Source organism: Mytilus edulis, chromosome 12 (genome assembly GCF_963676685.1).
Source record: "Mytilus edulis chromosome 12, xbMytEdul2.2, whole genome shotgun sequence".
Classification (NCBI taxonomy): Eukaryota; Metazoa; Mollusca; class Bivalvia; order Mytilida; family Mytilidae; genus Mytilus; species Mytilus edulis.
In genome coordinates this window covers 29,596,332-29,623,305 of record NC_092355.1, presented here as the reverse complement: position 1 = coordinate 29,623,305, position 26,974 = coordinate 29,596,332, and the positions used below count along the sequence as shown (strand labels likewise).

General features: G+C 32.0%; 2 protein-coding genes across 2 annotated transcripts in view; one reads left to right on the top strand and one right to left on the bottom strand.

Annotated features, from left to right (window-relative positions):
- Positions 1-26,974, top strand: part of LOC139498222 (uncharacterized) — a 294,491-nt gene that overhangs the window by 220,963 nt on the left and 46,554 nt on the right. The gene's annotated exons all lie outside the window — the stretch shown is intronic.
- On the bottom strand, positions 1,976-25,016 carry LOC139499252 (uncharacterized). The gene is made up of 8 exons (XM_071287925.1): positions 23,987-25,016; positions 16,602-16,914; positions 15,816-15,911; positions 15,308-15,604; positions 14,493-14,543; positions 13,600-14,004; positions 4,094-4,165; positions 1,976-2,409 (listed from the first exon to the last, which is right to left on the bottom strand). The coding sequence occupies exons 1-8, from the start codon at positions 24,647-24,649 to the stop codon at positions 1,976-1,978; spliced, it is 2,331 nt and encodes a 776-aa protein (XP_071144026.1). The 5' UTR covers positions 24,650-25,016.

The following is a 26,974-nucleotide window of genomic DNA, read 5'->3' as shown; positions in this document are numbered from 1 at the left end:
GCAACGATCTGCATAAATATGTAAACATAAAAAGTATGTTTTATTTCTTATAAAGCAATCTTTCTTTCATCTTGGTTACATAAACAAATATGCATTACTTATATCTTATTACATTATACTCCAAAGAGTGGTAAACTACGTGAGACCTGAAGCAATACAAACAAGTATGATAACATTGATTAAAACAGTTTCACAAGAATTGCTTTCGCAAACTTTTTGGTTGTTAGAATATTCAAACAAATGGTCAAAGACATGTGACATGTATAACTGCAATACAATTATATACTCAAAATTGCTGTACGATATGGCAAACAATAGAACGAAGTACATCTTTTTCTTTATTGAGGTCTGTTTACATTGAGATATTGTCACACAATACTAAGAGTCCGATAACTCCAGTAAAATGATTAGTATATAAGAATAATTTTACAACATGGTCAACTACACACGATAATAAACAAGAGAACCTAGCAGAAAGTTTCGTATCAAAAAGCAAAGTCTCGACGCAACTGCTTTCACGTGCTGTTTTTGAAGTAATAATAAAACAAAATATTTATATGTACCATAACTCCTTCAAAAAGGTCGGATCAAAATACCAAAACAATATGGTAATTTACACAAAAAACAATCCTCGAGAGCTTTAATTGAAACAGACTGACAGGTGTTGCGTGCACAAGGTGTCATTGTTACAATTCTTAATTAAGATTATAAACGTCCTATAACTGCCGTAAACAATGTTCAAGCAAACTATCTCTATGCAGTGAATTCAAGACACGAAAACAAGGCAAATTATATTACAAGTAAGCATATCATATTTAGATTAAACAGCCTCTAATATAGGAATAAGAAGATGAGTTTTGACATGTATAATTGCCAATGAGACAGGTATCTAAATGAAATAAAATGTACGCAAATATAAGCTATGATAAGGTTTTCCATAACAAGAAAAACTGAAACGCTATAGTCGGTAATGAAAGGCCCCGAAATGCAAAATTTGAATGAATGCAGACAAACATACATGAACCAACGACAAAATATAACTTACATGCTTCTTATCTGAGACATGAACATGCAGAATGTGGCAGAGTTAAACATGTTCTGAGCGCTCATCTGAGTATTGCTGTTTAGCAGACATACGGACGGACAGATGGCCGAATTAAGTTTGGAAGAAGTCCCTAATCATATACCTCACGAAAATAAGATACATGTGGTCAGGCATACTAGTGGGCAAAGCATAGCACCCCTGACTGATGATTATAATAATAGGTTAAAAGCCCATTATTCAGCACTTCGGTGTTCACATAAATATCAATTACATGGTCATTTTCATAAATTTCCTGTTACAAAACTATGAATTTTTCGAAAAACTAAGAATGTTTTTATCCCAGAAATAGAATACCTTAGCTGTTTTTGGCACATTTTTTGGGGAATTTTGGGTCCTCAATGCTCTTCAATTTTAGACTTGTTTGGCTTTATAATTGTTTTGATCTGAGCGTAACTGGTGAGTCTTATGTAGACGAAACGCGCGTCTGGTGTATTAAATTATAATCCTGGTACCTTTGAAAACTATTTACACCACTGGGTCGATGCCACTGCTGCTGGACGTTTCGTTCCCGAGGGTATTACCAGCCCAGTAGTCAGCAATACGGTATTGATATGAACATCGATTACATGGTCATTTTGATAAATTTCCAGTTTTGAATTTTTCGAAAAACTAAGGATGTTCTTATCCCAGGAATAGATTACCTTAGCCGAATTTGGCACAACTTTTTGAAATCTTTGGTCATCAATGCTCAACTTTTTACTTGTTTGGCTTTATAAATATTTTGATCTGAGCGTAACTGATAATTTTACGTGCATCTGACGTATGAAGTTAAAATCCTGGTACGTTTTCTTACTGTTGATACCTATTAAAAGACCTTTTAATTGACAGTCATGATTTGATGTCAATAAATGATTACAATGACAATCTATTTTAAGCTTTTGATGTACATGATGTATACTTACTTCTAGTACATACAAACAGTTCATCTGCTAGCTCTTTGTAGTTCATACTTGTGGCATCTATATAGTATTCTGGTGAACCATCGCAAAATGGCATTTCTGAAGGAGCAATTATAACAGTACGTAACGTACTGGTTGTGAAACGACAATAGTCAGAGTAATCGTTGATTTGTTTACATTTTATCAAATTTGGTGAATCAAGAACAAATATTGTGTTTGATGTAAATTGACATGGAGTTCCAATAGATTTAATCCAAGTTGTTATCCTGTAGGGCTCTGTGAAATTCGTTATCTGATAAAGAAAGTTCAGTATCCATGATTCATCCGTTAGTGAACCACAAAGTATTAACCGCTTTTCATTAAATTCCTTCCTTAATTCAATTCCGTGATAGACGGCAGTGGTCGCTGGAAATAAATATTTAAGACAAGATTGATAATACAGTTATGTGATGTCTAAAACCTGGAACAAAATGACACAGAAATTAACAACTCCACTTGACTGAATTTAGCAGTACTAGTCTATCAGCTAGTTTTTAAAAGTGCTCTAGTAAAGGAGTTTGTGTTACACCCAAGGGTACCACAATTTTTTTTGTTAGAATTCAACTTCATTATCTTATTAATAAAATACACGGTCTTTGACAAAAAAAAAGTTTAGAGAGAGAGAGAGAGAACGAACAAATCAAACAAATAAATAAATAAAAAGTAAATACTTTTTTTCCATGCACACTCTAAGTCATCCTATTTTCTGCACATAAATATCGCCTCAGGTTATAGCAGGACGGCTGTTCAAGAGTAAATAACGATTTCCAATATGATGAAACAAATGATTTATCAACTTTCAATAACATTAAAGAAACAAATCTTCTTGTGCACTGATATTTTTATTTGATTAAAGTGTTCTTACTATATACAATATATCGTCTGATCATTTAATCAAATGTATAAGTGTTAAAAGAGACAGCATTGTTGATCAGCAGAATAAGTTCTTCCAATAAATGTGGAAACTAGCTGATCACAACATATCCAAGAACTATCATATGAAAACTAGTAGCAAGCTTATCACACGAGCAAGGATGTTAGCGCAGATCCGATCCGAATATTTTACCAAGAATATGAAACAAATTATCTGTACTTGTTTTGAAGTTATAATGTCATTGAACTTTTTCGCTGAAAGATATTTGCCAAATTATTTTCGAAATCTCTGAGGCATAATTATTGAATCTTTAGATTTGTGTTGACAGCGGTAGGTTTAATTTAAAATGGGTATTTGTCTAGAGATCAAATTAAAGGTGGTATAGACACATGCTTATGCACACCAAACAAGATTTATTTAGAATAAAAAAAACAAAAATGTGCAATTCACTCAAATACTCAAACAAACTGCTCAAACAAATGTTAAGAACTACATGTATTATGTGAATAATACTTGTTGGATGGTAAAAAAAAAATCTATATTATGTATCAGTTCTTTTTAACCAAACCCATACTATGAAATAATATACAAATCATAAGCGAAATGAAGTCAAATTTTGTAATTTGTACAAGCCTTTCTGGGGGAAAATTCAAATCGTTCAATCTAATGAATTTTAATTGGTTCTTTATCTTGCTACAAATGATAATTTGTACATTTATTTGCTGAAACATTATTATTTGTACACAATGATAACATGTACACATCATATAATCTCCATATTCATTCTAGAATCAACAGATTTGTGTATTCTTATGTTTTTCTTTCAATTATTAATGTATACCCTATGCACTCTGATGCAAGAAGGAAATATATGCCGGCTGTGTGATATCATTAACTAATTACGCACATTTAAAAAGAGAGTCAACAAATGAATTTGCACATTATCAAAAAAACAAAAGACGAAAGTTTTATAATAAAATGATTCAATGAGAAAACTGATTCTTCTTAATTCATAGCAAAAAAAGGATATGTTATCTTTGAACTGCAGCGTTAGTGATAGCTGTTTATATGATCAATGTAAGTCTGGATCTGAAACGTTTTACTTGCTATGTATGTAGCAGACTGTAATATCTTTCAAAAATTATTCCAAATTAAAGAAATACAGAATGTATTTACCTGATTGCATGCACTTTTCACAGTTAACATCTACTTCATCTGTATAGTTTTCAATATGTTGTCTTATATGATCTGTAATAATAAACTCCATGAACATTTAGAGATCAAAAGTATGAAAAGGCGAAGAAAATTCACAATAATGCAAAGAAAGACTGATGTCTGTAGTATACTATGATTCTCCTGAAACGTTTCTATTCTACCAGGATTATCAGTTACTCTGTTCATAATTATAAAAATAAATGCTACTCTGATTTTTGAGTAATTAAAATGTTTATTCTGGCATGTCTTTGGAATAATTTCTTTAAATTATTCCATCTGATACATTTTTTGATTGATTATAACATTTTTCGATTTGATTCATGCCCTTTGAAAAATAAAAACCATGCTTTGAACTAGGGTTTAAAGCACAAAAAAACTGTCGATCAAAAGTATGATGAGGTAGTATAATAGTATGCAAATCATGCATGTCGTTATAAATAATTACAAATCCCAAATCTTAATTTTCTAAGACACTCCCATCTTGCAATAGTATTAACACATTTGACTTTTTACACTTTACATAATAAAAGACAAATTGAAAGAACTGATATTGCTTTGTTTCATAAATAGAATGGCCAACGTAAAAACAAGTATTTGTAATTGGGAGGGATAAATCCTACTTTGTAAAGAATCACTCTGATGCAAACAAATATTTCTATGAAACTGACATTATCAAGATTCTTGATTCCTTGATTGACAACATATTTGTTACGCTTGGAGGACGTATTTTTCAACAGAGTATCGGCATTCAAATTGGAAGCAATTGTTCCCCTCTTCTTGCAGACTTGTTTCTTTATCATTGTAAGGCTGACATCATACAGGAACCTCTTAGGAAGAAAGATATGAATTTAACATGTGATATTTGTTTTATTCCTTATGTCGTTACTATAATCCACTGCCCTTTTCACCACGAATGTGATCTTCTGAATTAGGCTATTTACCGGGTTTGTAATAACATGAGCAATACGACGGGTACCACATGTGGAGCAGGATCTGCTTACCCTTTCGGGGCACCTGATATCACATCTAGTTTTAATGGGGTTCGTGTTGCTTAGTTTTCCATGAAGTGTCTTTTGTGCTATTATTTGTGTTTGGTCTTTTTATTTTTTAGCCGTGACGTTGTCTGTTTATATTCGATATATGATTTTGACTGTCCCTCTGGTATCTTTTGCCCCTCCTTATTTGACCTTTTTAACTTTTTTGGATTCGAGCGTCACTGATGAGTCTTTTGTAGACGAAACGCGCGTCTGGGGTAAATGCAAAATTTAATCCTGGTATCTATGATGAGTTAATTTTTTTAAAACAGTCATTTATTTATTTGTTGGCCGAACATTTATAATTCTAAGCTAGCAAATTAAAATTGCTGTCGACATCTATACGAATGGATTTCCATTGTCTTGTTTACTTCTTTGTTGTTGGTAATTTACTTAATGTACTTTTAGTAGCTTTTCTCACAGAAAAAAACATGCAAAATTTGAAAAACCGTCCAGGAGGGCGGTTTATAGTTAGTTCTCCAACTAATGAAGATTTTTAAGATCTTATGTTCAATATACCTGAAAATATATTTTACACTTTTCTGAATTGTGTCTATCTTAGAAAGAATCTCATTTGCATTATTGAATATAAATAGCCAAATATTCCTCCAAATATCAGTTCATTGAAAAATAAACCATTGGGTTTCTTGCCATTTATATTGTGGAAATATATGAAAAAGATCATAAATAATGCATTTACAAAGCGTTCCATTTTTTTTGGCAAACTTACAGGGTGCACACTTTAAGGCCTTATTTTGTATATATCATTCACTAAATGAGTTCAAGTCACTGTGTTTAAAAAAAGTGAGCTCATAAATACATGAAATAAAACAATTTAATACCATTTTATTGGATTAAAGAAATATAAAAACAATCTACCCAAGTAAATTAGGATTAGTAGCATTAATTTTCAATCCCACCTCAAGCCTTTTCCAAATTTTTTTTCTTAACCAATTGTCAGTAAATATCAAACAAAAAACGGTGGTATTAACATTTTTTCATGTTCTATTTTGAACATTTCAAAGATTTTATTCAAATAATATACTTTGCAAATGAAAAATTTCGGAATAAATCAGATTAAATAACTTTCACTTAAGAATTATTATCAAGAGTAATCGTTCTCAAATTGTACTCCACAATACTAAAAAGGGTAACTACCAATATGAAAACTTTCCTTTCACTTACAGCTATGCATTCTTGTGTTAGTCGGCCTTACCTGAATCATTTGAAAGGCAAAAAGAAAGATTAAACCTTGCTTATATGTCTATATTGCAATGTGAACAGAAAATTCATTAGAAATTCCAAGTTTTCTCATGTTTTATCAGCTCAATGCTTCTGCAAAAGAATGTCCTGTCAATTTATTGCAGAAACGTTTTATTTTTATTTTTTTATTTTTTTAGATAAAGTTGAGGTGAAGTGAAGAATGAATAAGGTTGGCTATTGCTATCATGACCACAACGAAAGTCAATTTTTAAGCAGGTCTTCGGAATTTTCCGTACAGAAAACTGAACAGACGCATATAGTACAGGGTATTCACATGTCATTGGATCAATTGCATTGGTAAGGTTAATATAAGAATTGAATCATTGTCTTCATATATAATATTATGAAAGGGTCTGCAGATACAATATCTATAGTTGTCAATGTAATTTAACATCAGCTGTAATCCTTTTCGGTTAAGGATTCAAAGTACAGCATCTCTGAGGAATCCAATTGAGAAAATCCCTCCAGATTAACAATCACAATAGGGATTACCCGTTATAGTCACTAGATATGTATTTATGACAAATACATTTACCATCATGTATGTACATGTGCATAACCACTAATGCCATGAATGTATATTTTGGTAAGATATTTAATGATACGTGTATATCGAATGCCAATACTTTTTATAAGCCCATTTATTGGCCGTAGTATGGTATAAAGTTGTCTGTCTGTCCGTCCGTAATTTGCAAAAACGTTAGGAAAGTGTTATCTATTGATATGAGTTCCCTTTTGCGATAAGTTTTCATGAAAAATTGGTGATTGTTTTATATCTGTTAATTAACCAACCTTTATTTTTTAACTCCATTTCCGATGGACATTAAAAAGTTATTGATATCTATCTTTTCTAAAAGCAAATGACGATCATGGTACAGCTTATCATTTGTCTCTTACATTACAAACATACTTGACATATGTACCAAAACCTAATATAAGGTATCCAACATTTCAGTATATCTACCGTAAAGCTGGTTAATTTTCGCGGGTGGAAAATTTTTATTGAACAAGGTATACAAAATATTTTTTTAGCGGTAATAATTTTGGCGGATTCGAAACTTTAATCGATACCTTTGCATGTACACTTTTAAATTGGCTGATATTTTTTTTTTTTGCCATTTTGTTCTATCTGCGAATAAATAAGAAAAAAATACACCCCGCAAAAATAACCCGCTATACGGGTTAAGGCATTTTACATTTCAATATAACTTTCGATCATTAATGTTGCAAGATTTTATGTGAAAAGAGCTCAAGTAGTTTACATTGCATGCTTATATTGGTGATTTTGAATCTGTTCAAAGTTTTGATTTTTCTATCCTGTATACCACATTGCCTCACATTCTCATTAAGAAAAAATTCACGCATCTAATTAAATGGGCATTTAAAAAGTCAGAATGTTAATATATATGTTCAAACTCTTTTAGGTCATTTTTAAGTAGCAATAAACAAAAAAACTATGTCAATTGGACATGCTTTGATACTATATATGCCCTTGAATTTTTACTAGATAACATTTTTGTTCGCTTTGGGAATTCCGTATATCGTCAGATTATCGGAATTCCAATGGGGACTAACTGTGCACCACTTATGGCGGACCTGTTTTTGTATTGCTATGAGTTATAATTTATGACAAAAATAAGCAAAGACCCATCGAAACAACATCTGATAAACAAATTTAATAATACTTTTAGATATTTGGATGATATTTTGGCTCTCAATAATGACGACTTCAGTATGTATATTAAAGAAATTTATCCTGATGAACTTACTTTAAATAAAGCTACTAACAATGACCACTGTCCTTTCCTCGATCTTGATATCTATATCACTAACGGAAAGCTGAATACTAAAATTTATGATAAAAGAGATGATTTTTCATTTCCTATCGTTAACTATCCATTTTAAGATGGTGACGTTCCCTTGTGACCATCTTACGGTGTTTATATATCTCAACTTGTACGATTCGCTCGTGTATGTAACAATGTTTTAGATTTTAACGAGAGAAATTTATGTATTACTGAAAAATTATTACACCAGGGTTTTCGATATCACGAACTAGTCAAAACATTTACTAAATTTTATCATCAGTATAAGGACATCTTTCGTAAATATAGATCAACATGCAGACTTCTTATACGTTAAGGTATTTCACATCAAAATTTTTATGGAAATATTATTTATAAAGCACAAAGGTGTCAGTATTCACCTCAAAAACTAACAAAACCTTTGAATAGACTTATTAAGAAGGGATATAGTTACGATACTGTTGTCCTTGATAGAGGTTTGCTGCTCACAAGGAAGCTATTAAACCAAGAGTTCCAAATGGTGAAGTTGAAATCATCCCTTCGTAAATTTTACGGACGCCATCACGAGTTGGTTGACCGTTATGGAATAACCGTTTCACAAATGATATCGGATATGTTCCTTACGTCGTAACTACAATCCCCTTCCCTTTCATGAATATGACCTACCGAATTAGACTATTTACCGGATTTGTAATCACTTAAGCAACACGACGGGTGCCACATGTGGAGCAGGATCTGCTTACCCTTCCGGAGCACCTGAGATCACCCCTAGTTTTTGGTGGGGTTCGTGTTGTTTATTCTTTAGTTTTCTATGTTGTGTCGTGTGTACTATTGTTTTTCTGTTTGTCTTTTTTATTTTTAGCCATGGCGTTGTCAGTTTGTTTTAGATTTATGAGTTTGACTGTCCCTTTGGTATCTTTCGTCCCTCTTTTGTCAAGTCATTAAAGATTGCATATTTTGGCGTTAATATTGATTCACTTATAGGGTCTATGCATCGGAACTAAACACATTTATTCAAAAACCAGTTGTTGGCATGTTGGTTATGTTCTTCTCATATATGTTATGATGGTATGATACTAAACCCCTAACGGGAAGGTTTGTGCCTGATGTTCATATGATGAAATCATAATCTTTCAGTCCGTTTAATTGAAGTCTGGAGCTGGCATGTCAGTTAACTGATAGTAGTCTGTTGTTATTTATCTATTATTGTCATTTTGTTTATTTTCTTTGGTTACATCTTCTGACATCAGACTCGGACTTCTCTTGGACTGAATTTTAATGTGCGTATAGTTATGCGTTTACTTTTCTGCATTGGCTAGAGGTATAGGGGGAGGGTTGAGATCTCACAAACATGTTTAACCCCGCCGCATTTTTGCGCCTGTCCCAAGTCAGGAGCCTCTGGCCTTTGTTAGTCTTGTATTATTTTAATTTTAGTTTCTTGTGTACAATTTGGAAATTAGTATGGCGTTCATTATCACTGAACTAGTATATATTTGTTTAGGGGCCAGCTGAAGGACGCCTCCGGGTGCGGGAATTTATCGCTACATTGAAGACCTGTTGGTGACCTTCTGCTGTTGTTTTTGTCTATGGTCGGGTTGTTGTCGCTTTGGCACATTCCCCATTTCCGTTCTCAATTTTACAATCAAATGATGAAAAAAAAGAAAAATAGAGTATGTGGGGGTATATAAAATTTAGCAACCCAATGACAAAAGATTCAAAAAGACATTGGTGATATATCCTCCGTACGTATTATCTAGGATTCAACATGACAGGTGTAGTACATGTATCATCTATATCAAGTTGTAAATCATTTTGTTATGAAAGTATTCTGTTAGTTTTCTCAGTTGACATGTTCATGCCAGGAACTTTTATAACTAACTATACTGTATACACATTGATTTTTATCATTGTTGAAGGTCAAATGATTGCCTTTTATTCCTTACCAGCACTTCATTTGAAATTTGGTGGATAGTTGTTTCATTGTTAATCATACCACATCTCCTTATTTCTTTTTTATAAATATTGGCTATTAATCCCTTATTTTTTATTGTCAAAAGTTACACCTCTGGTTAAAAAATATATTAATTATTTTCAAACAAAATATTTCTTCTCCTTGACCGACATTCACTTTTTATAGATATAAGTCCGTGATGTTTGGTACATTTGTTCTTTTAACTCTGTCTACTTTCCCGCACATTTCTGTACGAAATGTATCTACTGATATTTCATTATGATTATCAAAGAACATATAAAAACAGATGCCAATATATTCAATTACATCCCAGCTCCTTTGTTCTAACAGGGGTGATCTGAGCCGGATCACCCCTACCAGATCTCCCCAGTTTGAGTTTCTTTGTTATGTCCGCTTTCCTTTGTTCTGTAACATTTTGGCGGGAATGTCAAATCCACTATAAAACTTTATATTTTATAAACAATTATACGGAAAAGACTATCTATCAGAACTCACGTAGAAAAAATCCAGGGTATATGCTGGGATTCGAACTCAAGACCTTTAGCTTATCAAGCCAAGACACATACCACTACACCAGGACGACTGGATACGTAGTAAGAGTAATTTAACATACTTAAAGGAAGCAAGATCTTTTTATAAGTGGGGCGAGTTGACAGACCTTTATTCAGTAGGGTTTAAACCTTTTTCGTTAATAAATGAGTTGCCAGACTGATTGTTCAATTTGATTGTACACTTTTTTAAGTGTGAGGCGAGTCGGTTAACAAGAGTGGGGCGATAAAGTATGGGCCAATTGGCAAGTGGGTCGAGTTGACATTGTTTGATATCTACTCATCGTGTTCGGGGGTCATAAAGGGTATACATCATATAGTAATATATAAAGTATATTATAACGGTTGTGTGTCGTTTTAAACTAGATTTTATGAATTGTAAATGGTTTGTCGTCTAATCTAAAACAGCTGGGATGTAAAATAGTTATCCCAATTTGACTTGGTGTGTCAGTGCTAGATCACCCTCTGGCCTACGGACATCGGGGTGATCTTACATTGACACACCGCGTCCTTGTGGGATAACTATTAAGGAAACAGTTCAAAAGCTGTTAGTAGTTTTGGATTGGAGAATTTGGATTTTGAATCAAACCGTCATTTTTTTATTTGTAAAATAAAGCTTTCTATGAGTGCTTTGATTATCGTTTTCATTACATTTTGCTTTGAATTAAAAAGAAACAGCAGTTGAAGTATAAAATCCCTAATTTTGATAAAAATGCAACTTAAATTGTGGCTTTGTGTTTAAAATTGATTGTCTGAGCAAATTCATAAAAAATACTATACAAATAACCGTACAGGGATATATACTAAATGGATTTCTAAATATTTACCGTTGGTGGATTTTTTATATGTCTTTACGCTATCATCGTAGGTTATTTTGATATATTCATTTTGTTAATTACAGTTTCACCTTATCCATAATTTAGCATTTCTTTTGATCCTAAATTTGGTAATATAGTTAATTCCTCAAAAAACAGTTAAATAAATATAGAGACCATACTAAAAATTAGTTGAATGTGTATTAATAATTACTTACGTATTTTTATTTCCTTAATAATGCTTTATCACATGTATAAATCAGACCAGATATTTATCAGGGTGATAACTGACTTAAGAAATAACGGCAATATCAGGTTATTTGAAAGTGTTCACCACATTTTTTATGTTATTTCGAATAGAAAGAATATATATAATTTAATTTTAAATTCCATTTTTAACCGGAGTAAACCATAAAAAAACGTTGATGACGTCACGGTCATCTGACAAAAGTATGTCTATGAGCTGATAAACAGAACAACTTCAGCCATTCAGAAGACATGTTACATTCAAAATTAAAGTAGTATTTGTTGGATTTAAATGCTTGAAAACCTAGAATATGACAATTTTCCCGTAAAAAGGGATGGAAACAGATGGCGCTGCAACACTTGGCTGTCCGAGAAATTTTAACAAAACAAGTGATATTGGCATGACCTAAGTGTTGTGTATACCAGATGTAAAATTATCCGCAAAATTCACTTCTGCACACGTTTGCGTTTTCTATTTTTAACTGAAATGAAGCCTTCATGGATACGTGTGGTGCAGTTAAATTTGTCCATTTCTTCAATATATAGTTATCAAAAGTACCAGGATTACAATTTAGTACGCCAGACGTGCGTTTCGTCTACATAAGACTCACCAGTGACGCTCATATCAAAATATTTATAAAGCCAAACAAGACAAATACGTCTAATGAAGTCTATTCCTGGGATAAGAAAATCCTTAGTTTTTCGAAAAATTCAACGTTATTTCTTTACCGGATCGATATATCTACCCTCCCCCTATACCTCTAACCAATGTAGTAAAGTAAACGCATAACTATACGCACATTAAAATTCAGTTCAAGAGAAATCTGAGTCTGATGTCAGAAGATGTAACCAAAGAAAATAAACAAAATGACAATAGTACATAAATAACAACAGACTACTAGCAGTTAACTGACATGCCAGCTCCAGACTTCAATTAAACGGACTGAAAGATTATGATTTCATCATATGAACATCAGGCACAAACCTTCCCGTTAGGGGTTTAGTATCATACCATCATAACATATATGAGAAAAATATTCATCTTTGGTTGAAATTCCAAAGGAACATAGAACAGACAAATGATTATCCAGGATTTCCTCTATAGTAAGTGTCGAGAGGGTATATGTTGAGTTTCATAGATTACCTTGGTCATGCTTGGCACATATTTTGGGAATTTTGGGTCCTCTATGCTTTTCACCTTTATACTTTTTTTTGACTTTCTAACTATTTTTATCTAACAGTCACTGATGAGTCTTATGAAGACAAATCACGCGTCTGGCGTATCAAATAATAAGCCTGGTACATTTGATAACTATTCTTTGATTCATATGGAAAATTTCTATCACATATGACATCTGATTTGTCCCATTTGTGGTATAAATCAACTACTTCTACTGGTTAATCATACATACATCCGAGAATGTAAAAAGTAAAGTTTCATCGTATGCTGAATATTTTTTGTTTTTGTTTTTACTTTTTTAAGGTGGACGTTGTTTTTTCCGCCCTAGACTAAATTGTAATACCTCTTTAATAATGTAGTATCATCTTTATTTCAATTGTAATATCGCTTGTGTTAAACAAGGATGTATCGTCTATGAAATGTTGATGTCTCTCACGTGTTAAAAGCTCTCTTAACTATCTAGTAATAACTAGAAAAATATGTTTCTTCCAATAAAAGTTGCTTGCCATTTATGCGGATTTTTTTAAAATAATTTTTACCACATTAATGAAGCGAATTTTATTACGATGTAAATCCTAATCGATTTGAACTAGACATTATTTACCTGGAAACATAGTCTTCAAAATATTCATAAGTCGTGGAAACCAAAGATGCTCACAGGTTGTACAGTTGATGTGTTGACATTTTCGTAAATTCAAACGAACTTCATTTATGTAATCTAATTCGACAGCTATAACTGACATATTATCTTCTATAAAGTAATCATATAGTTCATGATTTTCCTTTGTTATGGTCACTATGACTGCTTTAAACATGTGAACATACTGGCCAAGGCTTTTCCTTAATGGAAACCCATTCAGATAATCTTTAGAAAGGATAGCACAGTTAACATCAAATTTAGTTTTTAGCTTTTTCGACACATTCTGCACCCATTGAATTTCTTTTATGTCGTCACCATTCAAAAAAGCAACATCAATAGTCACCGATTCAGTTATTTCCTTCTTAATCCCTGGTAATAAAAAGTTAACTATAAAGCATTAGACTTTCGTAAATTAGACATTCTGATTAACATGACTCGGTTATTGATTCTTATTCAATACATGAACATGGTGAATCTTTGTTCAGTGATTTAGTTTCCACAAGGAATAAAAAAAGTTACTGAATTCTTTATCGTTGCGAACGTTAGTAAAAACCTTATTTCAAACATCATGTAACATTACGAAGGGGAAATATACGATTTTTAACAAAAATTCTATATGTGTTAAACGTTTTAACGCTGTATGTGCAATTATAAAGAAGAACATCAATAACAATTATTTTTTTAATTGACAGTGTCTTGTAGCACGTGTTCGTAAAAAAATATATCAACGTATCCATAGGCATTTTAAAAGTAAAAAAAATAAAGTTACATTGCTGACCTGGAATAAAAAAAGAATAACCAAACAAGTCTACGACTTGAATGTTGTTGTCAGATTGAAATAAGTGTTAAGCATATACCTGAAGTCTGTTCATGTCGTACTCTTCGTGGAAGTTCACAACTTATAGACACTACAAGAAAAAAATTGAAACTGTATTACTCTTTTTTTTTTGTCGTGGCAAACTCTTACCTATGATATAACGCCAACGTTTGACTTATAATTATAATTTTCTACATTAAAAATCACTACAATTGTGCTTATTGCATAGCAAAATCATATGATGGAGTAAAATAAAATTGAACTATTTATAATTTTTCCATTAAGAATGCAATGTTATGAGAGTTAAACTTTAATGAAACAATAACGTGATGACACTTTCTTTGCATTGTATGTTTAGAAAGTAGAAAATGGAAAATAAAAAAATTCTAAATCCATAGCTGGACTAGAATGCTAAGGAATTACAAAAAAGTCGATACCATTTGAAAATAAGACGGTCAAGTCAAACTTAATATTCAAGGCTTGGTTTGGTCATAACTATAGTACATGTCTTCACAAGTTCCGCCAATTAACCCCTTGCTAATGTGGGCTTCCTTTTGTCAGTGTTGGGTGTATAGATACGAATGCAATTTCTATCGAAATTGAGATGTCAAATCCAATGCCTCGTTGAGAAAAAATGGTTCGCTCTCTCTACACGTTACAGAACCCATTGCATTCTACCATAAGAAAATGATGAAATATAGTCATACAGATATTTCCATACGTTCAATGTTATATGTGAATACGTAGACAGTGCAGCATCTTTTTGGATCTTCAGAGCATTCAGCATGCATTTGTTGAAGGGCTAAGTAATGCAATCGTCAGGTTGTGAGTACATAAGTGAATAATTTCACAAACCTTCATTAGCATTCAATATATGAAGCCTAACGTCAACTCGGCCAGGTATTTCTGTATTGATACCGCAGTCTTCAATCATTTTTGTAAGGAATGACATGACCGCAGCTTCGAATGCTTTAGAATCACCAAGTACACTTGCTGCTATTGTTGTCAACATAATCAAGGAGCCTTTCTTCACAAACTTTATCTTGAATGATTCATCTTTCTGTGATGGACTTCGTAGAGTTGCTTCTACAGCTTCGAGATTCCAGTGCTCAGGAGTTGCTATTTGCCACAGGACAGGACATTCCATTGCATCTAAAATTAAAAGGGTATTATTCTTATCTTTTATACAACTACCATACACAATTATATTATCAGAAGAAAACATTGGGTTTGTTCATTCATTTATGTATACGTCGTTGCTATTTGTAAAAATCAAAACATTTTTTTTATTGTCTTCCTTTTTTAAAATACAAATCAATCAAATGCTGGATATTATGAGTTATTGGCATTAAAGATATCATACCTGAACATGCTTCTTCTGGAACAAGTACGTTAGGTCTTTCATACTTCACGAGCATCTCTAAGTTCTTTATTGTTCGTGACATTTCTACCAGCGTAACTGAAATGGACTTCAAATTCAACAAATGCATACTATGATAAAACATTCATAGAATGTGTGGTTCAGAAATAGTTATCATAGAAAACGATTTTAGCATTTGATAAACTTGGGAATGGAAATAAGGGATGTTTCAAAGAGACAACAATCCGACCAGCGATCAGAAAACAAACTGAAGGCCAGTAATGGGTTTTCCAAACAGAGAAACAATCATATACCAAAAGTTTTCTTTTCTTGCACTACTGAGTTAAGCCAAACACTAGAGAAAAGAATGTATAACAAAAATAACAACATGTGCTTCCAAATAATCAGTGAAAAATATCAATAATTAAACAGTTGAATGGTCCTGTATAGCCTATATAATTTATTTGGAACATCATAGCTTTCCAAACTTAAAAAGGAATCTGATGTACAGTAGTTGTCGTTTGTTTATGTAATTTATACGTGTTTCTCGTTTCTCACTTTTTCTATAGATTATACCGTTGGTTTTCCCGTTTGAATGGTTTTACACTAGTAATTGTTGGGCCCTGTATAGGCTATTGTTCGGTGTGAGCCAAGGCTCCGTGTTGAAGGCCGTACATTGACCTATAATGGTTTACTTTTATAAATAATTATTTGGATGGAGAGTTGTCTCATTGGCACTCACACCACATCTTCCTATATCTATTAAAGAAAAAACATAAAAATCCTTGCCTTGTGTTTTCTCTTGGTTTTCCTTTAACTCCTTGATACCTGATCTTGTCTCGTGCAATTCGGTTCCAATCTTTTGATAACTGTTTTCCTGAGATTTTTTCACTTCTTTCACCTCTTTCTGTAAGTTTTCTTCCGTATTTTGTATCTTTTCTGATAGCGCTTTTTGCGCTTGTGCTGCATAATAGTTTGTTTCTTCAGTTGTATGTCGTTTGATAGCATCTGTATTTCTGATTGACTTATTTATAAGTCTAGTTTCCATACCATGAAGATAAGCCACATTGTTATTAGAGCTGGATTTGACTTCTTGCAATACCTGTTTTAAAATTCAAACTGTTTTTGAGACAACACAAAGCCAAAGTAAACTGAACTGCAAACAATACCTATGATCATCGTTGCATTAAGGCACGAGACATTGCAAACATAGTTTAAGATCAATTTGATGTTACATTTTGATAATTGATTGTTTAATAACGTGAATAGTGACAGTATCGAATCAACACTACTACTGAAAGTTGACCATTTGATCCAGAGCTAATATGATTAAAACATTTGATAAAACTTTTAGCCCGCAATACATATTTTTTTGGTAAATTCCTCCTTCCAAGGCTCCATTATCAATATAATAAAATCAAATAACTCGAGGTGACATCTATCAATATCATATTTTAACTCGATATGGAACCTATAATAAATATTCTACTTTTAATTAGTAAAATAAAATCCACTAAACGTTGATCTAGTCTTTGAAACCTACACAGTTTAGAGTCATCTATCTTAAGCAAACAGAAGCTTCATACAGTTTGTTACTTTTTTTATGTTTTAGAAAAATAAGCTTTGAAAAAAGCGAATTTAAAGGTAGAAATTGGACTATTTTGATTGATATTAAAATTCATATATAAATAAATATATAAATGATATATATATATATTGCCTAAGAGGTAAATCATTCATGCTTGATTTTTGCACGCTCTAATTGGCCTCACCAATAACTACATGTAATAGAAAAGCCACAATATCATACCACATTGCGACATTGATAAAGCTTATTGTTTTTACTGTAACGAGAGAAATTCACTACATGAAAAATATGGTTATGCTGAAAAATATATATAAAAAAAGTATTATCGATAATAAATGATAATGTGCAGAAAGGAACCATGTCAAGTATTTGCCTTGCATTCGATTAAATTCAAAGAAAACGTGAAAAAGAATTAATTAAGTCGTGCTAATGGATTTTTCTATGTCTGTTTGATTTCAATTTTAAGGTTAAAAAATAAGTTAATTTTCTATGATTATCCATTGCTTCACTTTCACTGTTGACATTCTTCTCTTTTAATAGCCTAACACACATTTATCATACATGAGCCATCTCAAGCTAATGGGTTAATTAGAAGTTCACATGAATACGGATTCAATGAGGAAGAAATATTCATTTGCATATAAACTCATCAAAGATATCAGGATTAAATTTTGTATTTACGCCAGACGCGCGTTTCGTCTACAAAATATTCATCAGTGACGCTCGAATCCCCCCCAAAAAAAGGCCAAATAATGTACGAAGTTGAAGAGCATTGAGGACCAAAATTACTAAGTTTGGCCAAATACAGCTACTGGAATATTTTCCTGAAGTAGAAAAGAATTAGTAGTTCTAAAATTCAAAAGCTGATTTATGAATATGACCATATCAATGGTAATTCGTGTCAACACATAAGTGCTGACTGCTGGGCTGGTGATACCCTCGGGTTATTAACACTCCACCAGCAGTGGCATCGACCCAGTGGTAGTAAATAAATTCATCATAGATACCAGGATGTTAAATGTACTAACAAAATACCTTTAAAGCCATAGCAATTTTGTTTTTATTTCAGTCGATAAGGTAGCAATAAACAGTTAGGAAAAAATACTAAAATTTGCCCTCATGAATTTTACCCTCCCCTTTTCTTTGCTTTCTTGCAATATCAAGCTTACTGTTTGTGTCATATATGGGCATATGTATGTAATCAGAATCTTCCATAGATTTTATATCCAGTATATAAAATGGTAAAATATAATTTCTTTTTGGTGTATCCATGGCAACAATCTGCATTTATTTGTTATAAAATATTGCAAAAAGGGGGGGAAAGATGTCACATATTTCCCTAAAATTTGGCTAAAAGTAGAATTTCAATCGCTTGAAGTAATACCTTTTCTGAAACTGTGTACATATATCATTCAGCAAATCCAATGAAAATCATATGTCTTTCATCTCATTTTTTTGTAAAATTGCGTCAAAAACTTCGTGTAGAAAAAGAGTGTTTGTAAACAGTACATTAATTTCTGGACCGATGGCCGGTCTAGTTATGAAAATACGGATTGTCAAACAGAAAACAGCCCATAAAACAGGTAAAAAATAGTCTTGATGCACTTATAAACCATCTTTGAAGGCTAAATTAGCACTCATCTATCTAAAAATGAATTTTATTACACAATAACTTTCCTATTTGAAAAATCCACAGGGGCCAAAATGCGAAACTAAACTCCTAACTGTGTATTGCTACCTAAAACAAGGACACACTCAAAAACACACGGACTGTTCTCGAACAAATACGGATATATACAATTGAAATTATTCTCCAAAATGTTCTTTTCAATGCAAAGACTTAAATTTTTGTAAGGTATCTGTATATCTTAGTATACAGAAATTCCGTAAGCACATTTCCTTTGACATTAAAATTTGTATGTATAAAAATGGCTTTATGAATATAAAAGGATGTTGTATAAATGCCAATGAGACAAGTCTATGTCACAATTTTTAAAAGTAAAGTCATAGTACGGTCTTCAACGCGGAGCCTTGGCTAGCACCGAACAGCAAGCTATAAAGAGCCCCAAAATGGCATGTGGAAACCCATTCAAACGGGAAAACCAACGGTCTAATCTATATAAAAAAAAAGAGGAGCGAGAATCAATTATGAACCACATCACCAAACAACAACTATTTAACATCATATTCCTGACTTAGGACAGGCGCAAACAAAAGCAGCGGGTTTAAACGTTTTTATAGGTACCAATATTCGATCGCCCTTATCTGAAACAGTAGTGTAAAATCAACATAAAAAAGACATAATCTTTATTTTGGAATAAAGCATTGTAAGGCTTTATTAACCAAAATAACGATAACATAATTTCTAGAAGTTACTAATTAAATTAATGATAACATTTGCAAGTAATCATGATTACATCTGATTTAAATGCATTATGAATAATAACACATTTAAATGATGTTAATTTTATAAATAAAATTTTTAACTGTAGCAAATTTTAAGAAGGATGTTATTTGACAAAAATTCTACAAAAAGAAATGCGTGAACAATGTCAGGTGTACATATGAAAGTTGTTTGATGTATATGATAAAATTGAGAATGGAAATGCGGAATGTGCCAAAGCAACAACAACCCGACCATAGAGCAGACAACAGTCGAAGGCCACCAATGGGTCTTAAATGTAGCGAGAAACTCCCGCCACAAGAAGCGTCCTTCAGCTGGCCCCTAAACAAATATGCATTCTAGTTAAGTAATAATGGACGTCATAATAAACTCCGAATTATACAAAAAAAATTAAAAATCATACCAGACGAACAAAGGCCACTGCCGCAGGCTCCTGACTTGGGACAGACGCAACATTTTTGCGGGGTCAAACATGTTTTTTGAGATATCAACCCTCCCTCTATACCTCTGGCTAATGTAGTAAAACAAACGCACACCAATACGCACAGTAAAACTCAGTTTAAGAGAAGTCCGAGTCCGATTTCAGAATATGAAACAAAAGAAAATAGATAAAAATGGCCATTATACATAAATAACAACAGATTACTAGCAGTTACTTACATGTCAGCTCCAGACCTCAATGAGACTGATTGAAAGATTATAACTTCATCATATGAATATCAGGCATAATCCATCCTGTTAAGGGTTTAGTATTATACCGTCATGAAATATATGAGAAGAACATAACCCGTGCCATGCCAACAACTGGTTTTAGAATAAATGTGTTTAAATCCGATGCAAAGACCCTTTTTTAAATACAGCTGTTTCTCAAAACACGCCTCTTTCGGGGAGATCTTGAATATTCATAGAAAATTAATTTTGTTTACATACTGGTTCCCAATTATGCTCGCTGTGTTCCATCCAACTGAGACATAACTTGGGAATGTTATCAGTAAATTTACATGTGCATATTGTTTACATTGAAATATGTGGTAACCTTTCATTCGAGATCGGGGTAGTTAAGAAAATTAATGTTAGTTTAAACTCTGAGAAGTTCATGGCATATAAACGTTGAAAATATGCCGCACAGCCCTATATTTTGACCCTTGAAAAAAATTGTGGTGCATATGAACTTTCAATTCTAGGATAAGATTTTTTTCAAAACTTCATAGTAAAAGTGGCACACCTTTAGCCGTAACAGGAGTTCCTATGGGAAATTGCATTGTCTGGGTGAAAAAGGGGAACATTCAGAATTTAACCAAATTTGCTTTATTTCACAGATTTTAAAAAAATTAACTCAAATATGAAGTTTTATAAATATTTAATGAAGATTGATAGAATCCTTGGCCTTAAATATGATGACTCAGCATAGATTCACAGTTCACAGTATGCATAGTTTACTTAAAATCCTGGATACAAAATAAATTCATAATATTTGCCAATTTGTAAGTTAAACTGTTAGTCATTGAAACTCATAGCTCCTTCCTGAATATTATTTATGGGGTATATGTGTCCTTTCAATAACCTACAAGTAAGCCGCATTTTTTATCACCCACCACGGCATAATAAGTACAAGCTAGAGAAATAAAAATATCTCAACAAAACTTACAATAGTGTGTACTATCCTGAATATGTACTAAATATTCCAAATTGCTAAAAAAAACGGCAGAATGATTTAGGAAATTTGAGGCCCCAGAGACAAAAAACAGAGAAAATGTCCTACCCCCTGGGTCTTAAAACAAATGATTTAAGTTTTAAATGCTATGATTTTATGATTTTAAAGTTCATTATATAAAAAACAATAACTATGCTTGGAAGATATGCAAAAATCAGGTGTTAGCAGTCATCTCTATAACATTATATATGAATCTGTATCTCAGACTGGTATCTGCATACATACAACTATTGCAAATATGGCTTTGTTTTAACACTTCTAGTATGTATATTAGCCAAACTGTGTCACATATATGGTAACAGATGATACTGTTGTGACAAGAATTCTAAATTGACCATTTGAGGCAAAAAATGTGTACTTTAATTGACAAATAGGCATACTGTAAGATGTGGACTGGAGACAGATATTGGATTGGATACTTTATATAATCTTGAATGTTGACTGCTAAACATTACATTTATAGTATTCTGATATGCTTTCAATATGTTACCAAAAAGTTTTAAAAAAGGTTCTATGCATTTTTTATCAGAAGGTATGCAACTAGGGTAAGCTGGCAATAATCAAAGTCTTGTTTTCAAATTCTTTAAAAAATTGAAACAGGGGAGGGGGTATAAAATGTACAGTAAAGAAAAACTTAGAGTATATGCAGCGATGTCTTTAAGGCTATAATTCTGATAAATGAGTATTACCTCTATTATCATATATTTTTGTATTAAGCTCCCCGTTAATGATATAGACATAAAGATCGAGGAAAGGGCAGCGGGCGTTGTTAGTATTAGCTTTATTTAAAGTAAGTTCAACAGGATAAATTTCTTTACTATACATACTATTGCCAATATATCATCCAAATATCTAAAAGTATTGTTAAATTTTTGTATCAAATATTGTTTCGATGGGTCTGAGACTTCCCATTTTTAATTTTCCTTGGAGTTCCGTTTTATTATTATCATTTAGTTATGTGTCATTAAAAAATAACTTCAAAATTCGTCAAAGATTACTTCAAAGATTAACCATCATATTTACATGAACATTTTGTCATGATTAATCTCTGAAATATATTTACTTCGATTGAATAAGAATTCTAAAGCTTGGTTTTTATAAATTGTATTTGTATTTCAGTACCAGTGAAAAATATTTCTTAAATTGTTATAATATTGCTCGATATCTTGAACAAAAATACAAAAATTAAATCTGATTTTTTAAAATTTCTGCGCTAATATGACTATTATTTCTGTGTCTTTTATCATATTGCCTTGGTACTACTACGCACTCTAGGTAATACAAACGGACCTTAATTTGTCAATTCAAATGTGTCAACTGGGGTTTCTATAGTTACCATAATAGTCCCAGGTGACAATAATTACAATATTAACAAAGGATTATAATTCAGGGTTAAAGAAAAGTATAACTTGATAAAACAGTCATTATAGCATATACATCTTTTATTTGGGAAAATATTTATTCTACTTTTTACATAGGCTAATAACATTTACGGTACCAATTTTTCTGCACCAGATGCGCATTTCGACAAATAATGTCTCTTCAGTGATGCTCGTGGCCAAAATATGTAAAATCCAAAGCTTATATAAAAGATTTAGAGCTATAATTCAAAAATTAGGACTTTCAATTTTTAACAAAGTAAAAAAATGAAATAAGTCTATACGAATACTACCATTATTAACAAAGGTATACGTTCAATGAAAACAGAAATTATCAAAATGAAACAGAATTCTTTTGGATAAAAAAAAAACCAACAGAGAATGATAAGCCTTTCACTTCAAATATCAATTATATCAAAAAAGAAGATTTTTTTAAACAAATAAATTTGTTATACATATTATCCTGATTTCATATTTCTTTTTGTATTATGTATTATGTATTATGTATTATATGTTCTTTCATGCACAACTTATATTTATATATATTATATATCTCTTGTAAAATTCTTATATTGGTGTAAAATTGTGTATATGTATCCTATAAGCTGTATTGCTTTCGGAATAAAGTATATTATATTTCGATTATTCAATTAAACTCAAACTCGTGGTCCTTATCGTAAGATGTGTCAAGATATTTTAAGTTGTCTTTGTATGTCAAGATATAACAGCTGTACATTTTTAAAGACTGTACATAGAATTTAGTTATTTTTATTGTAATCACAATGTATTCAAACATTAATCAGAATTATAAGGTATTTTGAAAGTGTTGATTAAATTAAATTATATGTTATTTTATTAGCTGATTTATGATAACAATTATATATTATACCTTAAAGAATGTAATCGAATACAGCTTATTTATGATTACAATTATCCAAGTCTGGTCATAACACATATCCCTGTACATTTTCGTAAAGCAAGCACCTGAGCAATAGTAAAGTACCAGTCTTGTTATAGAAGTGCGAGATGGCTAACTAGCCTTGGTGTATTTTTGTAGTGAATCAAGCACATTATCTTAAATATATTTACCTCCTCAACATTACTAATTAATTTCGTTATTTCTTCCTTCTCCAAATCAACTTTGCGCAAGTATTTGATTTGTTGTCGGATTATTACTTTGTAAGAAGGATCTGCTAGATCGACTAAGGCGTTTTCTAATTCAGTCCACGTTGTATTCAATAAGGTCATAGGATAACACTTTATTGAATAAGCATGGCAAATCTTACTTCTTGTTGTTGTAATTATATCCAATGTAGTGGTCTCGTTTGCGGACAATATTATCAAATTTCGAAGGAGAAACGATATTGCACTAATATCAAGTTCGTGAATCGCAATATTTTGTGTGACATATTTGTGAAGACACACTTGTACAACATCTCTGCCATTACGGAGAATGTGTGACCTATTTTCAGGACCATTACCAGCATAAAGCTTTTTGAATATCCAGTTGTCCATGTGACTCATTCGTTTAAAATTGTAACCTGCTGGTGGACAACCACAACATGATAACTTCTTAGATTGCCATAAATGAAATAGTTCATGTTTTTTGTCATCAAGAAATTGTTTAATATTTCCGTTGTATGCTGCTAAAAGTTTATTTTGAGCAAAAGCAGTAAGAACGCCTGTGCCTGTTTCGACGACACATTTATAAAGGCGTAATAGTTCCCGTGACTCAGGTGTGCTGGTACTCATTGCAGTGAGCTGGGTTTCAGCATATATATTTCATAAAAGTGTATACTAATATCTGGTATGACACACTATACTTTGAATAGGCAATCAATTGTTTTCATTATACAAATGCGTCTCACATTTGTCTCATTGCAGAGAAAAGCTGTAAAAGGAAATCGAAAATCAGCAGTCTTTTTAGCCCCCTATACGCACATTTTAGATGAATCCTCAGTAGTGCTGGCTCTGGTCGCTTTCCATGAATACAAATAAGACCGACAATGTGTATTTATCCATCTGCTGTTGTTTATATTGTTTTTCTGTTAATATCTTCCAACTATTAAGTTGTTACATGCAGTTATAAGAGGATTTTCGTTAAACAAAGAAAAGATATTTGTGATACCATACAAGGAAGTTTATTCAAAAATAGATTTTGTTGAATTATGGGTAGATCGTCCATTATATTCCTGTCGTTTATTTATATCCTGTTATTGATTAAACCGATATAATACCATGAATACCACTTTTAAATAACATTGACTATAACATTGTGTAAACTTTGTTGATCTGCCATTAAATCAAACAAAAATCATTGTGTGACATATTCATGATATTCATGATATATCTTGTTTCTCACATTAAAAAAAATAAGTTAAGAGGTAAAAAAGTCAATGAAGGGAAACAGAAACCTTTCACATGTTTGACGTATGGATAAATGTAGGTAGTAAAATTTCAAAATAACAGACGGGCATTTCGTCTTATATTTCGGTTTGGTAATATAAAATTATATTAATTTGATTAGTTGTCATTTCAATGAAACAACTCTTCAAAGATACCAGGCTTTTAACATGTTGAATGTGGATCACCACACGCGTTTTTTGTTTACATACGACTCATTAAAACAGTTGGAAAACTATATTACATAACATATAACAAGTTGAAGGACTTTTAAAGTAAATCTAGATTTGCACAAAAGACTGCAAACTATTTCAGCATTTCTGTTTCGTTGATATTGACCACATTTCTGTATTGTTTAATTGTTTGGAAGCTTGTTGCATGTATATGTTCTGTCTTTTGTCAAATGGTTTGTATTATTGGGAGCTTAAAATTAATACTTTAACTTGGTTTAAATCAAAACATCTCGGTATTTTGAATAATTATTATATTTAAATACTTTAAATTTTTGAAGGATATGCTTAATTTATTCATAACGTATTCCTACTTTTAAAGTATCGTGTACCTGCAGCGCTTGTCCTACTTTAACTTTATCAGGAACACTCAAACTAACACATTTGAAGCCAATGTATATGGGTTTTTCTGTTTGACATTGTCTTTGGAGTCTTCTGAATTGCTCTCGTATGCGGTATCGTTTACATATCTGCTTCACTTAATCACATATCAGTTCTTCTCATGACTTCATCTTATAACGAAATGCCATTATTACAGTATGATAGATATTTAATTATTGCGGTTGCATTTGAAGACTTATCATAGTACGGTGTTGTCGGGTGGTTTTTGTAGAGCGAAGGAGACAGGTTTCTGTGATCACTTTTTAACAGAATTGCATGGGAACTGAGTGGTTTTTTGTTGTTTTTTTTGGTCTGCAAAATGAAAAAAGACAGTACTTTTATGTGTAATCAAATCATTGTAAAGTTTTCAATCTACATCATTGAAACGATGCAGAATGAATGAACATATACTAGAATTGAAAGCTGACCTATTATAGTGGCATTGATTTTTCTTGTTACTATGGTTACTTTTATATATATGATAAAGACGTAAGTCGTGTTAGTCATCACTGCTGATGGAGTTTTATATTCCCCGAGGGTATCACCAGCCCAGTTGTCAGCACTTCGGTGTTAACATGATTTATTTTTATATGATCATAATTATAAATTAAATGTTAACAAAATTGTGAATTTTCGAAATACTACGGTTTTTCTACCTGAGTAATAGATTACCTTAGCTGTATTTGAAAAAACTTTTATGAATTTCGGTCCTCAATGCTCTTCAACTTGATTCGTAGTTCGTACCTTATTTGGCCGCTTTAACTTTTTTGATTCGAGTGTCACTGATGAATCTTTTGTAGACGAAACGCGGGTCTTGCGTAAATACTTATTTCAATCCTGGTCTCTATGATGATTTATTTAGTACAGTTTTCATTAAACGATACATGTATCTGATTACTGATCACCTCTACTTTGCACTTAATACTTCTATATAATTGAACAACGTAAATCGCTGATTGACTTCCACCTAACCTGCATGTCTGAAAACCCGTCAGTCATTGCCAACCAAAACAGCCGCAATACGGATCTACTCACTTTTAGGTGTTGCTCCGCTTGTAGCCGA